This window comes from Mauremys reevesii, linkage group 2 (genome assembly GCF_016161935.1).
Source record: "Mauremys reevesii isolate NIE-2019 linkage group 2, ASM1616193v1, whole genome shotgun sequence".
In the NCBI taxonomy this organism is placed as follows: Eukaryota; Metazoa; Chordata; order Testudines; family Geoemydidae; genus Mauremys; species Mauremys reevesii.
Window position 1 is genome coordinate 197,909,380 of NC_052624.1, and position 17,513 is coordinate 197,926,892.

The 17,513-nt window shown below is 38.7% G+C and overlaps 1 protein-coding gene across 3 annotated transcripts in view; it reads left to right on the top strand.

Moving 5' to 3' along the window:
• Positions 1-17,513, top strand: part of SPIRE1 (spire type actin nucleation factor 1) — a 182,861-nt gene that overhangs the window by 19,867 nt on the left and 145,481 nt on the right. For all 3 annotated transcript variants that reach the window (XM_039526302.1, XM_039526303.1, XM_039526305.1), the window contains exon 2: positions 3,381-3,415. In XM_039526302.1, coding sequence (XP_039382236.1) covers positions 3,381-3,415 — 35 coding nt within the window. The remainder of the gene's footprint in view (positions 1-3,380; positions 3,416-17,513) is intronic.

Below are 17,513 nucleotides of genomic sequence, written 5' to 3' on the forward strand. Positions count from 1 at the left end.
TTTACAAAACATGTATCCTAACGTTTGGGGTGTACATTTGTTGGAGATATTTATTAATTGGGCTTTGGAGGAATACCTCCTTATGTTTTTGGAACAGCATTATCAATAAATTCATCTGTTTAAGAAAACACTTGAATTGTATTTAAAATTTTTAGTGACTGTGCCCTATTTATTAAATGTAACAGTCATGTACATCTTACATGAACACCAAAAATGTGTGTCTGTGTGTATACATATATGTAGGTCCTCTGTGATTCAACTGGAATAATAATGGTCTTAAAAATTAAAAGCAGTCTTTTTAAAAGACACTTTTTTAAGTTCTGCCTGCTAATATAGGAAAACAGTGCTAAGGATTCAGTTTATGTTGGCTACAATTCAAGGTGAAGGTGAATGACTTTCATTTTTGCGAGCTAGCTGTCTCATACCCATTAAGGGTATGTTTAACAAACCCTTTCAATATGAAAAGTGACTAGCTCAGAAATAAAAATTTATTTTATCTGAATGTGTTGTGAATCTTCTTAGTACCCAGGCAGTTTTGTATGCCATTTAAATTTCACACATCAAGTCAGCTTGATCTTGTCTATGTGATGATATGATGCTAATCAGTTGGTTGAGCTGCATGTTCTTTCTCCCAGCTTGGCAGGAAATACGCTAAATAATACTCCTAGTTTTCTATGCAGCTCTGGTCCTTGCAACTTTGCCAATATGTTTTCAACATTTCTCATCCACTTTCTAAGGGGAATGCTGGTGAACTAAATGGCAGAGTCCCTAAGGACTGAACAACAGTGCTAGTAAATGGGGCAGAAGGGCTCATACTTGAGGGGAATGGGCAGAAGAGTCAGGACCCACTAGAGCACACTCCTGTCCAGAGCCTGGAATGGAACCAAAGATCCCCGAGTCTCACCATTCCCCTGTTGCAAATATCCGTGAATTCATTGACATAGTGTCCCATTCCCCTCTAGTACTGCTCCACACAGAGGATAACTACATACTACTAGTATCAGCTGTTCTGTTAGCTTAAGTGGCAGAGGTCTGTGTGGTAGATCTAAAGGTTCCTGCCATGCTGATGAACCATGTGGGTGTCAAAATGTGATCCCACATGATAAATTTCTGTTTTTTTACTTTGCTTTTTAAAAAACCTAGGACTGTACACCTAGAAAAGTATGTTAAAATAAAATTATTAAGGTTGCAAAATCAAGCACTCAGAAGTTAGGAAATGCCAGGGGGCTACAGAGTTAGTGTGGAGGCACAATGCCTCTCTGCCTGAGTGACCCTGACCTTCTGCAGATCCCCTGAAATCAGTGATTCTGGAAGTGAATCCCTGTTTGTTGTGCAGAAGAGCAAATCCCATCACCTCCTTCCCCAGTGGAACAAATTAAGGAAAACTCTGTGATGGGGACCTTGCAGAGGTTTCTTCCTGCTGTGGGACATAATGCAGAAGCTGGCAACTTCTTCTCTTCATGATTTGTGGTCCTATTTGAGTATGTTTACCACAGCAAAAAGGAGAACATGTAGTGAATTCCCTGTACCATAGTCCATCATGTGTTAAGAGTTTAATTCATCTGGGTTCCTTAAGATCAACTGAGTCCATACAGCTTGAAGTTGGAGGAAAGCCACCAAAGACCCTGGGCCTGAATCCGAATGATATGTCCTCAAACAAAGATTCTTAAGAGCTGCTTTCCCCTCCTGTCATATGGATGGATTCTGTTGCCGTCATGCTTCTACGAAGGGTAACTTGCTGAGCTTGACTAACAATATTAATCTTAAAAGAAAACAAACAGAAATCCAGTGGTTTTTTTCTCCATTCCCATTTTCCTTCTTACATCTAGTTGTTAAGGGGGAGAAAGGAGGAATAATGACATATGTTAACAGGCTTTGTTTCATGTCTATAGAAAGAGTGAGTGGTCTTAACTACAGCCCCTGAGCATGCTTTGTGACATTAACTTGACATAGTCAGTAATGTATGTTTTCAATATACAGTATGATCATGGGAGGAGCCCTAGTTAGTGTTTCTGGCTGTCCGAATAAAGGAGATAGGGAAAGTTGGAAAGGGTTTCTGTCTAATTCTTCTAGAATGGTTAATTTCTCCTTGTGTTAAGATCCAAGGAGTTTGGATCTGTGTTCCCCAGGGAAAGTTTTGGGGAAACAGAAAGTATACCAAAACACTATATTTTTGGTTGGTGGCAGCAGTACCAGATCTAAACTAGGATTTAAGTTTAGAAGGATCCATGCAGGTCCCCATCTTTTGGACGCTAAAGTTCAAAGTGGGGAACAACCCTTGAGTTAGTTCTGCTGAACTTCAGGGTCATGAATTACAATTTGGTAGTGTGGGTGCCACATTGCATTTAAAAAAAAAAAGGGCTGGAATTTTTCAATTTATTGATCATTATTTAAATAATCACAAATCAGGCAAAATGAAAAATAGTGTTAGATAAATAAAATGTTGGAAAACTTGATGAGAGGCCTATCAGAATGTTCTGAAGAACAATCATGTCTACTTTAATTACCAGAGGGGTAGCCATGTTAGTCTGGATCTCTAAAAAGTGACAGAGTCCCATGGCACCTTATAGACTAACAGAAGTATTGGAGCATGAGCTTTCGTGGGTGTCTGACGAAGTGGGTATTCACCCATGAAAGCTCATGCTCCAAGACTTCTGTTAGTCTATAAGGTGCCACAGGACTCTTTGTCACTTTTTACTTTAATTACCTCTCTGTGCTTGAACTTATGTATCATGCTTGTATTGCTATTTATTACCCCCAAGTAATGATATGAATAAAATGATTGGAGTTTTCTTATGAATGCAATTGGGGTTTAGATATATGGCTTAGAGCATGAGGAAATAGATTTTTTTTTCTTATCGGTCTATAGGTATATGCTGCTGCTACTAGTTTAAGCTTACACAATTTATAGTCCCCTACATGTAACGATAATGTCAAGTGCATTGAGGCTTCATGTTTATAAAAATAGACACTGTGAAGGCTTAAAATAAACAATTGTTTTTGTTCTTATTAAATATATGTGATGCATAAATGGGTATATTACTTGATCACACATTTCAGTGAAACAAAGAATAGGCACTCTCATGTTACCATGATGGAAGCCAGAGAAGTGCCTAATTAAGTTACTGAAAACAGTACCATCACTTTTTACAGACCACGTTAACTGCTGATTATTTTTAAATTGTTTTTCCTTGATTGAAATGGACTTCAATCAGCAGACTAGAAATGCACTTTTTGAGCAATTCAAATGAATCTGTACTGGATATAGCAAGGTCTCATGTCAGTGTGGTTTTAAGGGACTTAAATAAGAGTTTAGTTTTGAGCTGGCTGTTGTCTTTTACTTTAAACCATCTGAATATAACTTTAATTTTTTCCTGCAGGTAAATCAGGACGTTCACACTGCACAGAAACAGAGGTAAGAGAAATATCTCAAATTTCCTGTTGGTGTTTATTAATTCAGCACAGCTCTTGCTACAAATTTCTCATAAGTGAAACTGCTGTATATTTTTATCCTACATTTTTCATTACCAAGTTCTTCTATAAAATACAAAAGGTATGTATGGCTTGTGTTAATAGCTACATAATAAGGGAATACTACATTCATAAAGGGAAGAAAGAAAGTGGGAAAGTTTATGCAGGCAACATAAATTGGTTCAATTTTCAGCAAATTTTATGTGTTGCATAATGCAGACGTTATCTTATTTTGTATAGCTTCTTTCATAGAAACCATTTCCCAATACATTTTAGCTGGCTCAAAGATGGTAATGATTTGTATACTTACTGCATGATCTGAAGCAATTCAAGATGCCTGATGATTCTTTACACTCAGTTTGTCAAGAGTTGGGAGCAAAATAATCAGACTACTGCAAGATCATCATATTTGTGTGAGCAAAGTCCTCATGATTTGTAATGTTCTTTTTAAAATTTCCCTTTCCAGAGCCAAGAAGCAAAGAAAAACGTTGCAAAAAATTAGCACTTATTAGTCTGGCCTTGAAAGTATCTTATTCTGAGCTGTCTGATGGCTGTACTATATTAGGAAATTGGCAAGGGCTGCCCTGATATTACTGATAGTGCTGGTAAATAAACAGATATTTTAGTATCCAAGTTTATTTTGGACAATGTATCAGCGGATTTGTGTGTAATCATTTTGCTGACTTGTGACTGCTGAGATAGATTGTAGAACCACTTGTTCTTTCAGACGAATGTCAACAAGGGTTATGAATTTTCATTATAAAGGCATGTTTAGGAGATTAGAAATATAGAAACAAGCGTTTGTCTGCTGCCTTTCATGAAATAATACATAATCCTTTTACCACACTTAAAGCTGGATATGAAGGTGATTAATATTGTTAAACCATGCAGAGCGTTTCTCTCTACGAAGTAAACACCGTGTTGAGTAATGGCAAATATAATTTTCTAAATATTTGCTTAGCATATATTCAATTGATATCTGTGACCAGTGTCAAACAATAAAATAAATAAAATGTGTTTAAAGGTTGCTTTAAAAATATTCAGTACATGATCAAAAAAGATGTAAATATTCTCAATTATATTAAAATATGCTAAAGTACTAGACTCTCCTACCACTTATCAAGACAGATGTACTTTGTATACATTCATTACATGTATTTTTTAATTTACCATAATCTTTTGAGTACATAAATACTATGGAGCAGATTCTTAGCCCTAGTTCCTGTACACATGTAATATGGCTATAGGTGGTGTTAGGGGGCTTATTCCTTCACCCTCTCACTTCCCTGGTCCTTCTCACATGAACAGAGAGCAACAATACCCGAAGTCCAAAGGCGCAAACAATTCGATGTTTATTGGGGTGGACTTCTAGCAAGCATGATTCCAGTTTCCTTCCTTAGTGTCCCCCTTCCCAGCTCTGACACCACAGAGCCTTGCCTGTGCCCCTGTTCCTGTTCCCATCCCCTGTTCCCATTTTCCTCTTTAGCAAGACATGATTTTAATTCCCTCATCCCCAGTCCCAGTTCCCATTTCCCCCCCTTCCTGATTGACTGCAGACTATATAGTAAAACCTGCGTTTTGCTTAGCTATTCCTTAACCAATCATTTTGCTGAAATTTAACTAACCAATCCTAACATATTGTAGCATGGTTATTTTAACCAATTATACCCCACCACCTTAATTGGTTTACACCCAAGAAAATTAATTATACAGTAGACAGAAACAATTACAGAACCAGACAGAGACCATGCAAATAAACATACAAAACAATACAGAAGTGAGGATTTCACAGCTACATCTATACAGACATAAGGGTTTTCCAGCTGTGTCTATTGATAAGTGAGTTCTTGCCAGACAGGATGCTATTAAACTAAGTTTCCTTTTACCTCTTTCTCTGGAGGTGATAGAAATATCAGGGCAGGATTGTATTCCTAATAGCTCAAGAGCACCTTATTTCAATGTGACTAGTTTGGAATGTGCGGATGTGACCATACACTTCCCAGCTTATGGCTGCCTAACTCCATCTTAGCCGAAGGCCTTAGCCTGTCACAGTAAGAGAAGGCCATTCCACAGACAGTGATCTTTGATTCTTTCTTTTATACCTCTATAACTAGCTAAGTGATAAGAATGCACCTAAATTCTTAAGGTATAGGCCTTTGCAGACAGGCCTGAATATTTATATCCTAACACTCCACCCCTTTTTTTTCCTTTTTCTTTTGGGATCCTCCTGCCCAGATATCCCTGTAAAAGCATAGAACATATGGCGACACATTTCCTGATAGGGCCAGGCATCAAGGTGGAAGGTGTCGATATTCCATTTGTCCCACTGCTCCTTGTGTAGTACAGTGCCCTGCACCTTCTCTCGTACGGGCATACCACACCTATTCCAATTAGTGTCCCAGACTTCCCATTATATTGGGCCTGAGAAGGTTGGGTCCGGGTTGTCCTGCACACTGCGGGGTGGGGAGGGCTTACTACATTACTTATAAGTTATCTCCATATGCAGCGTAACACAAGTACAGTTAACAATATACAATGCACAGCAACACCGAGTCCTGACCACTGCAGTATGGTCCAACATCTGAGCCATGACCAAAACACTGCCTCTCCTCCTTCGACAGGGTTAAGATCTTAATGTGTCCAGTTGCTGGCAGCTGCAACAAGCTGCCCCTGCAAGTTTTACATGCTTTTGTCCATATTATAAGTTCATTGAATGTCCACAGCGAAATGGGTTATTGTCCAAACCAACTTAACCACTTGGTATGGAATCAGGCAGTATGCCCTGGTTTGATTATTCACAGCAATAAGATTTACAGATCCATTTGTGCACCAGAGTCCAGATAGCAGCATATAGATGTGTGTAGTTTGGTTGGGGGCTGGTGTAATTATGCCTCCAGAAATATATACATTTCCAGCAAAACACTTCATACACAGTACACCCAATTGTCCACCCCTTGCCATAGGCCATTGATCCTGCTCCTGCATAGTCATAGGAGAGGGGCACAGCCAAACATCTTATCTGGATTTACACCATTTTACACACCCCTCCATTGATTCCCAGTGAGCTCCTCCCCTTCTCATTATTCCCATAGGGCTTGTAGGGCCCACCTTAGTTGCCGTTCTATTTTCAGGCACCATGGTAGCTATTACACAGGTGCTGGCCTCCTAGCTGAGCATTTTGCATTCCCATACACATCCCCCAGGTCAGCCTTTTGAAGCCATCCCTCACCCATGTCATGCTAGCAACAAGACAAACACCACAGACAAACAACACAAAACATAGATCCATGGTATTCTGGGTTATTCTTCCGCTGGCGCCAGCTTGCTTGTAGAGTGTCTGAAAAACAAAAGAAACAATTTCCAGTCCCCTGGTGGGGACAGATTATTGCTTAATAATAATACCAATTCCTTTTACAAATTTCCTTGCTAATTGCAGGAAAAACAGAAGAATTACCTCCAGGCTGTCCTTATTTTGTTCTATAGTCAGGCTAGTGAATTACCCCACTCACTGGTCATTTATGAAATTTATGAGGTGGTGTGCCTCAGTTTCCCCCTTTCTACAACAGACCAGGTTTGCAATAGTTTCTGTGCTGTACCAAGCTTTACATTTATTCTCAGGTAATGTAATAGCTGAGAGACAGCTTCAGATTTTTGCTTTGTACACACACTCACACTCACACTCCTTAGGGTTAACCTGTCTCCCTTATTTTTTAGGCTTGACTTTGTTTTTTTTTTCACTTCTCTTTTCTGGAGGGCCATAATTTGAGTCTTCTAGTAGCTTGTTTGCTGACCAGATGTATTCATTATTCTCAGGTTCTTTGTGCTGCAAAGGGCGGTTTCCTCCTTCCCCCATCAGCTGGGTAATTTGCATCCACACAGAGGCTTTCTTGACTTGCCTCTGGATCCAAAGCTATCAGCAGCTCAGAGACTGTTTTAAAAGGGACACATTCCACTTCCACCAGAGTTCTGATTACTTTTCACTTTCATCTCCTGCTCCAAAACACACACAGATCTGAAAAAGAAAGCACAACCTATTGTGGCTCCTTTTGGAGCCCTAACAGGATTTTAATTAAGTACCATGTTTTGTTTGCATTTCTTCCACCCTTTTTCCAATATACACTGCACATGTCCTGGGAAATAGTTTAACCTCCATTATATTAGCCATATTAATTTTACACAAGGTGTAACTGCCTTCCCCATGCCCACAGTTTTTATGCACCCCCAAAGTAACAGTCTGATCCTCCAGAGCCACCCCAAGGCTCAGTGTTCCCATCATTGCTCCTGTTTTCCTTTTCCTGTGCGCGCACACACAATTTTATTTTGTCTAACATCCCTTGCACTGTGATTACTCTTTTTACACAACTGTACCCCGATTACACTCCCATCTTGTACAACCAGAGACAGCCAGGGGCAGTCAAGTTAAGTTCCAAGAAACCCCTGACATTCCTTTAGTGATTTTGATTACATTACTCAATAGTCAGATAATTTTGATCAGATTAATCCTCCACCTGCTGCCTGCAGCAGTCCCCTATAGACCATTTCTGGGGAAAAGCGCCCATTTTCCCTCAAAATAGCTGTAAAGGCTTCTGGGGACAGAAGCATAGTGGTGGTAGTAGCCACTCTACCTGACCCCCTGTATAATTTAATTATCAAGCTTCCATCCAATGTGACTGCAGAGTTGCACATACAGTTACATTTATATAACTGGGTTTTATTATTAAACCAAAAACTTGCTTCTTCTAACACCACAACTGTTACCTGTACCATTTTCACAACTCCCAAATGTTTACTTTCCTCCAAACCCTATATTATTAATTTTTGCAAAAGGTATTTGTAACTTTTAACTTACTTTTTTAAATTACTTGCTCCTACATTTAGTTCTTTAAGGTACTGCACTTTGTTTTTAACAGCTTACCCACCAAGTACAATTATTGCCACACAGCTGCCTTAACCTGTGCTGTCTTTACCTTGAGACTGTTGAAAAGGCAGTAAAACATTTGTCTCCATGGTTGCCCATAGATCTTTTACCTTAAAAATTCCAGTGGAATACAGCAGACCTTCATCATCCTTTGTCCCAAACAAAACAAAAACAAACAAACAAAACCCAAAAACATTTCACATAAGTATCCAAAGTACCCTCCATTAAAACTTCAGAAAAACAAAGGTGTGGAAAGGCAGGGGGAGAGGAGGGGAAGAGGTGGAAAGAAACCAATTAAGCCTGTTAGATCAGTTTAAAGTACAGGCTACCAGCAGCAAATTAAGTAAACTGAGGAAAAGGAGGAAAGGAAGAAAAGGATATAGTTAGCTTTGAACTAAGAGTAGGCTCCCCAGCTTGAAACAGCTGGGAACCCTTACCCACCAGGTTCTTATTCTGGCTCTGGAAGAGTGGGGGTTGTTACCTGCTCCTGCAAACCCCACCATTTTTTCACTTTGAAACCTTTTTTTTTTCCCCCTCCACTCCCCCAGGACCAAGTCCCAGCTCCTGTCTCTAAAGGTGGTCTGTTAACTGTGCTTCTGACTCTAAACTCTGTTGTGCCAAATCATCTTTAACCACCCTAACTAATTTACATCACTTCAGCAGCCCCTGCTGAAACAGCACCAAACATGAAAGATTACTGGCAGCTTCCCATAATGCTGCCCTTACTTCAAACCTCTTACAAGTGGTCTGAAGTACCTCTTTTCCCTGGAAGGCATCCAGTCCCCATGGGCAGGGACCTTCTTCCACTACCCATATACCAAAGGAGGGTGGGCTCCTCAGCCACCCCGCATTCCTCCGGGTCCCCTAACACTTCCTCCATTTCCTTTTTAATCTCATCCCATGCTGACCCCTGCACCTGGTATGGGCCCTGGTTCTTCCTTATCCATTTATCCAAAAAATCCTTTACCCTGGCTTGCCAGAACCCACAACTATCATCACGAGAGTTCACTATACCCCCTCCAAGCAGCTGCGCGGACTGTTGGAGAAGGGGACTTACAGGCTGCCACTCACCTATGCATCCGAGTCATGGCACCAAGATGTTAGGGGGCTTATTCCTTCACCCTCTCACTTCCCTGGTCCTTCTAGCATGAACAGAGAGCAACAATACCGAAGTCCAAAGGCGCAAACAATTCGATGTTTATTGGGGTGAACTTCCAGCAGGCATGATTCCAGTTTCCTTCCTTAGTGTCCCCCTTCCCAGCTCTGACACCACAAAGCCTTGCCTGTGTCCCTGTTCCTGTTCCCGTCCCCTGTTCCCATTTTCCCCTTTAGCAAGACATGATTTTAATTCCCTCATCCCCAGTCCCTGTTTCCATTTCTCCCCCCCTTCCTGATTGACTGCAGACTATATAGTAAAACCTGCATTTTGCTTAGCTATTCCTTAACCAATCATTTTACTGAAATTTAACTAACCAGTCCTAACATATTGTAACATGGTTATTTAACCAATTATACCCCACCACCTTAATTGGTTTACACCCAAGAAAATTAATTATACAGTAGACAGAAACAATTACAGAACCAGACAGAGACCATGCAAATAAACATACAAAACAATACAGAAGTGAGGTTTTCACAGCTACATCTGTACAGACATAAGGGTTTTCCAGCTGTGTCTATTGATAAGTGAGTTCTTGCCAGACAGGATGCTATTAAACTAAGTTTCCTTTTACCTCTTCTCTTTCTCTGGAGGTGATAGAAATATCAGGGCAGGATTGTATTCCTAATAGCCCAAGAGCACCTTATTTCAATGTGACTAGTTTGGAATGTGCGGATGTGACCATACACTTCCCAGCTTATGGCTGCCTAACTCCATCTTAGCCGAAGGCCTTAGCCTGTCACAGTAAGAGAAGGCCATTCCAGAGACAGTGATCTTTGATTCTTTCTTTTATACCTCTATAACTAGCTAAGTGATAAGAATACACCTACATTCTTAAAGTATAGGCCATTGCAAACAGGCCTGAATATTTATATCCTAACAGGTGGCCAGTTGGGATTTCCCCCAACAGAGGGAAATTCTCAATTGACATAAAGACAGCAGAACTCTCCTATGCCAAACTCCACTCTTCCTCCTAGTATTAGGGCATGATGGAGGTGGGGAGAGGTGGGCTGGGAACAGGATGGAGTGCTGCTCCCCTACAGCAATTCGTAGCTGGTGCACAATTTTTAGGGTCCTTAGCCAGCTGCTGTAGGTAGATAAGAACAGCTCTCAGCTTTCTCTAATTTACATTTTGGCTGGGGCAGGTTGAAAATCAGGGGCAGTTTCTTCGGTACCACAAGTGTGTCTTCACACAGGAGAGAATTTGCCCTGTATCTTTAATAATCAGTTTTACCTCCAAAGTATGAGTATTCTTACGTTCAAATTATCATCTCATCACATTCATAGGTTAATTCCAAGACCTTACTTAATACTGTTCTGTACTAACTGTTCGACCAGTTGTTGCTTGACATCAGCTGCTAACAGTCTGAGTTTACACATAGATTAAAAATTCCCAAATTAATTAAAATTAGCAGACTAAATAATACATTTTCCCTTTTAAAAAAAATAGTCTTGTTTTGAAATGATTACAGTTGCTATGACAGTCACATCTCTAAGGATATGTCTACACTGCAAAAAAACACCCACAGCAGCGAGTCTCAGAGCCCATGTCTATAGACTCAGGCTCTCTGGGCTCACGCTACAGTGCAAAAAATAGCTATGTAGACGTTCCAGATTGGGCTCTGAAACCCGCCGCCTTTCCTCGGCTTCAGAACCTGAGCTCCAGCCAAACTGGAACATCTACATAGTTATTTTTAGCACTGGAGTGCGAGCCTAAGTCTGTAGACCAGGGGTCAGCAACCTTTCAGAAGTGGTGTGCCAAGTCTTCATTTATTCACCGTAATTTAAGGTTTTGCGTGCCAGTAATACATTTTAACGTTTTTAGAAGGTCTCTTTCTATAAGTCTGTAATATATAACTAAACTATTGTTGTATGTAAAGTAAATAAGGTTTTTAAAATGTTTAAGAAGCTTCATTTAAAACTAAATTAAAATGCAAAGCCCCCTGGACCGGTGGCCAGGACCCGGGCAGTGTGAGTGCCACTGAAAAACAGCTTGCGTGCCGCCTTCTGCACCCGTGCCATAGGTTGCCTACCCCTGCTGTAGACTATGGCCCTGAGGCTTGCTGCCACAGGTTTGGAAGGGTTTTTTGTTTGTTTTTTGTTTTTGTTTTGCTGTGTAGACATGCCTTAAGTGACCATCAAGACATTATTTTTTGTAAACAGCCTTTTCAGACTTCTTGTTCTGTCCAACTGGTCTCAGAAAACGTGTCCTGTCATGATTTTGAGAAATTGTACATGTTCCAGGAAAATAAATTTGGAAATTACAGAGCAGTCTGTTCGTCATCCCAAAGTCTGCAAAGCTTTGCCTATGTTTGAGTTTACCCCTCTGCTTCTGTCATCTGCCTTTCACTTGTTTCTATGTTCGTGGTGGTGATGATTTGTCTCCAAATTTGATTAAAATTTTTTTGGGGGGAGGGAGGTTAGACCAAGGGGGTATCATTTGGGCCTGTCTGCTCTGATTCCATTTTAATTTTCTTTTGATCTTGCACCGCTGTCTAACTGAGCATGCTGGCTTTACTGTCAGTACCTAAAACTTTGCCTATGTGTAGAGGCAATGCCTAAGTTTTAATTAGAGTGTTATGTATTTTCTCATCAATAACATATATGTAAATGATAGAAAATCCTCCTACAATGTTAAAGTAGTTTTGTAAGCAAGGAAACAAAAGTAGAGCATATATATGGTAAAAAGTAAAATGCTAGACTAGATGGACTAAGGGTCTGATCCAATATGGCAATTCCTTTGCCCCTAAATCAAAACATTAAACTGAGTCAGTTTGTGGTGTTAACTGCTAAATTACATTTTTTAAGTACGGCTGTATCCTACCACTGTCATCCATCTGTAGTGATTGCTGCTGTTTGCCCTTCATGCTTATGTCATAGCCGTCTTTAACCTATGGCAAAAAGGTCTCTGTGGTGCTTTGGTGCTAAACTCTTTGTGAAGCCTTCAAATACATTTAAAAATAGGGCCTTACATAGTCTCCACACCAGAGCTCTTATTTCAGTCTGTTTCTGTGCTCTAAAAAAGAACCCTACATAGGTTTACATTTGGTTCCTATTGGGAAGATTTTCTACAGCCACAGAAAATGTAGTGGTCTCAGTCCTTCTTTATTTTTAGTTTCCTTTTTTAGAGTCTGCCCAGACAGTTGTGATCAATCTCAGCATCCCCCTTTGAAGATGAGTGTAGGATTATACAGAAACTCAGAATTAATTATTTAGAGTACATGCTATTAATATTCCCAAATTAAGTTTTTGTTAAATTTCCATTCTGTTTTTATATTTTAATTCCTGTTTTGGCAGCTGCACATGTGGTATTGTTTTTAATAAGTAAGACTGGTCAAAACATTTCAGAAGAAACATTTTCCCATTGGAAAATGAGATTTTTTTTTTTAATTGAAATTTCTATTGGGAAATTCTAATTGAAATGTGTTGCATTAGGTCAACCTGTAATTAAACACCTGTTTCTGGTCTGGTCAACGTTAATCTCTGCACCTGCCTGAGCTGCCATTGTGTTGCATGAGAGTTGTGATTCTTTGTTCCATGATGCTCTCATTCTTCCCTATGGACCCTGCTCCATGGCCAACCCAGATCTCCCAGAATGCAACTTTTCTCTCTCTGTGGTTGAGCATCCTGTGTCTCAGGCAAAACATTTCAATTTGAGAATGTCAGAAAATGTTGTTTCAAATTAAAATTTTGAAAGAACATTTTGATATTTCTGAATCTGAAATGTTTTTGATCTTTTTGTTCTGATTTTTTTTTTATATTTCAAATTTTTATCCCTACAAGGTGGGTGAGGTAACATCTTTTATTGTACCAACTTCTGTTGGTGAGAGAGTAGGGTGATCAGATGTTTTTAATTTATAGGGACAGTCCCAATATTCTACACTTCGTTTTATATAGGCGCCATTAACCCCCGACCCTGTCCTGATTTTTCACACTGGCTTTCTGGTCACCAGAGAGACAAGCTTTCAAGCTACACGGAGCTCTTCTTCAGGTGTGGGAAGGTACTAAGAGTAGAATTGACTACATTTACTAATATCCTGGACCTTCATGGCTACAACAGCACTGCATACAGCAATGTGAGTAATGCTGTCAGTTATGTCCCAATTCATATAAGGCTCAATCCTGTGAAGTACCAAGCATACTTTAATTTGTGGGATTGTGCCAATAGAGAACGTTTACTTTCATCCTCTAAGGGTCATGTATTTCAGGTTAATACTTCAGGATAAATATTGATCTTGCATTAATACAATACTTTTGTGACACTCAATATCCTGACGTCCAAACGCCTCTCAAATTACTTCATAATCACATTACAGTTATATACAAATACTTGAGTAACAAACAAATGCAGAACATAAGAGGATTTATCTTTGGTTTGTTTGCTATGCTAATGAGCTTATCTTTCAGACAGGGGTGTGTTTTTTTCTTAATTTGGATGTGTGTTTACTACCTATCAGGAGGAACAGACTTTCTAGAGTAAAATGGGATTCCACATTCTTTAATCACCATAAGCATGTTGCTTCACCCTTTCCAGTCAACAATTTCATTAAGATAAACAGTAAATACTGTGTTGCAGAACCATAACTCTTTTGGCTAAGTTGATCTGGTGATGATTGCAGCCTACTCTATGTCCAGAAGCTTTAAGAGTAGAAGAATGTGGCTGGTTGTGTTCTAGGTTAATTCCTTTGTAGTGTCTTCTTTATGACACAGTTGCTAGTATACATCTTTCAGGTTTTATAAAGTCTACAAGGCCTGAAATAACACAAGATCTAGAGTGAAATCCTGCCTCCATTGAAATGGGTGGTAAAATTTCCAGTGGATTCAGAAGGGCCAGGATTTCAGCCTGGGTCTTCTGACAGCATTTCAGTTCCTAGATGGTCAGAGTGCCATAATTTTTTACTCCAATAAATTAAAAAGCCAGTACCTGTCATAAGACATCTGAAGGTGTGAACCCAAGCCAAGGAGTGCCGCTATCAGGCAAGGAACAAGTGATCTCTCTCCTGCCATCCATCTCATCCTCTCCATCCTCATCCTCCCATGACGCCCAGAGGCTCTCTCCATCCATCCCATTCCACCCTTCCTCCAGCCCCATCATTTTTACCCCACATTTATTTTATCCCTTTTACCCTAATGGACTTAGCCTCTATCCTGCACAGTCCCCTCCTTAGTTGACTTTCCTAGTTCCTTTTTGCCTAAGAAGAAGACTGTTTCAATTTATTTCCTTTTTTGGTTCCTATTGTTGATATTTTTTCTTTTTATGTTATTGTTTTTCAATATTATTAACTTCATTTTCCTTCACTCCTTTCTCAATATCACTCTATCATGTCCCTTCCTATCTCTCTTTTCTCTTCTCCTCCTTATCCCTCTCTTCCTCTTCTCTTCCTCCCCTCCTCTCTCCTCCTCCCTAAACCCCTAATCACCCTTTTCTCTTTTTTTTTCCTTTTTTCTAGACCTTTCTTATCTTTGGAGTGAGGACTTCATCTGTTTGATAGTGCAGAGAAGTATTGGTTGGATTTATATAGGGCAATAATATAATATATTCTATATCTTATATTCTATTTCTTTATATTTATTTTTACATCCCTATATTTGACTTATCCTATTCTCTTCTTTTGAGCACTCTCTGCAACCTTATCCTTTATAACTAAGATCTTTTTTCTGACTCGATCTTTTTAAATTAGCCCCCATCATGTTGTATACCTATATCATTATTTTTGATGTTTCCAATATGCATTTATTTACATTTATTTTCATTTTTGCACATTTTTAATTTTCATTGCCATTTTTTTTTTTTTTTTGTTGCATTTTCACTTAGTTTCACAATCTGCTTTGTCATCTTTGTCTTTTTTGTCTTCATTATCTTGCTTTGCTCTATGTCATCTGCAGTTCTCTTTACTCACAGAATATTTTGAATAAATTTGAATGAATAAATTGAAGGACTTCATCTTGAGATGTTACCTTGTTACCCACCACTCTTTACCCTCTCCATTAATTCCTACTACCCCCTCCTTGTCCTTTTTCTCATTCTTATATCCACCTCTCCTTTATCCCTCTGTCTCCTTTTTTATTTTCCAAGCCTTTGATGGGACCTACCTACCTAAGGCTTGGACCAATGGCCCTTGTTGATGACTTCTGGAAATTTCAGTACACTCTTTCCTTCCACACTTCTTGTCTCTATCTCTTTACAGAAACCATGATGACTATTACTCAAGAGTTTGTTTATTGCTGATAAGAGAGATTTTCTTTTTCCTTGTTGTTTTTTTTGTTTTTTATTTATTTTTTTTTTATTTTTGCAAATTTCTTTAATTTTACGGTCTACTATTTTACCCAGTTTTAATATGCTTTTTTTTTTTTTTAGCCATTTTATTTATTTTTTCTATATTAGCGTTATATTTACAGTGGATAATCCTTGATTTAAGTTACAGGTCTTACAATTGAGTTCTTAGTTCAAAGTTGGTTAGTTTTTCAGTTCTCTTGGTGAGTGCCATCTGAGTGACAACAGTGTTGGGTATGGGTTAATCAATTAATTTAGTTTATCCTTGATAGACACTTCAACTCACCACCTACAAAAGCCCTCTCAAAAAGACCCTTCAGCAGTTTTCTCACCTACAAACCTCTCCCTCAAAGACTGGAAGTGAATCTCCATTTCATTTCTGACACTTGAAGCAATCTTTTCATTTAGTTTTGTTTTTTATTTTCTTTCATCTTTCCTGCTCCTTTTGTTTTTTCATTGTCCTTGTTTACATTTTTTTTAAGCTTCCTTTTGTTTGAGTTTTTGTTTTTTGTATTTTAAACCTTTTCTTCTTTTGGCTCTTTATCTTACTCTCTTGCTTTTGTTCTTACTCTTTTTGTTTTTTCTTGGGATTTTTTCATGACTTTAACTTTTTTTCTTCCACTTTAGTCTTTCTTTTTATCTTTTGTGCTTCTTTTATGTCTCTTTTTCTTTCTTTGGCTCTTTTTTTTTTTTTTTTTTTTTTTTTCTTTATTGTACATTTAAGTTAATTTGGGGTATATGTCTTCTCTTCCTTTATTATCACTTCTTAAAGGGCCCCAGCAACTCTTTGCAGGATTTTTTCATTTTTTGTCTAACTTTTTTTTTTTTAACTTTTTTCCCTTTGATTTTTGTTTTAGTTCTTTTTGTGTTTGTAAGTTGAGATGTTCTTTGTTGGGATGTTTTGTTATATTGTATCCACAGTACTATGCTATGCTATTGTATTATCCAGCTCCACCTCCTGGACCAGCTATCTACCTCACTCCTGGACTCCTCTTCCTCTCACTCAGGATCTTCTAGGTTCAGGGCTCCCATGAAGCAGTCATTTAAATTTTTTCAAAAATTCGATCTCTTTTATCTCTCCATTTCAGTCTGAAGTGAAATGTTTGGAGTCAATATGGGGATTTTCATTCTTAATTTTGAATTGTTCTCCCTCTATTTTTGATTTCTTCATTAATTTATACATCACTATTTCTGGTTTGGTCAGGTGGTAGACACTATTATTGTCCTGGAGTCATTTACTAGATATCCAGATATCTATCCATAATTTTCTATCCAAACCTGTCTTATGATTTTGTGGATCACTTCTATTTCTCTTTTTTTTTATTTAGATTTCTTCCCTCTTCACTTCCTCACTCTCTCCCCCCCCTCCTTTGACTGGTCCCCTTCCGTGATATGTGTGTCCTGAGAGTGTCCCAGGTTTTATTTGGTCCTGTGATTTCTCTATATATCTATATCCTCCTATATCACTATTATATCTATATCACCCATTATATTATTCACCCATCTTATTATTTACACTTCTGGCATTTTGGCTTGTCACTGTTTATTGCCTTTTTTTTCTCTGCCTTTTGTTTTTTTTTCTGATGTTTTCTTTTTTTGATATCATCTTTCATTCTACTTCTCCCATTTATTCCCTGCCTTTCTCTCTCAGATTCTTCTCTAGATTATTCTCCTCTCTCAGACTCTCTCTC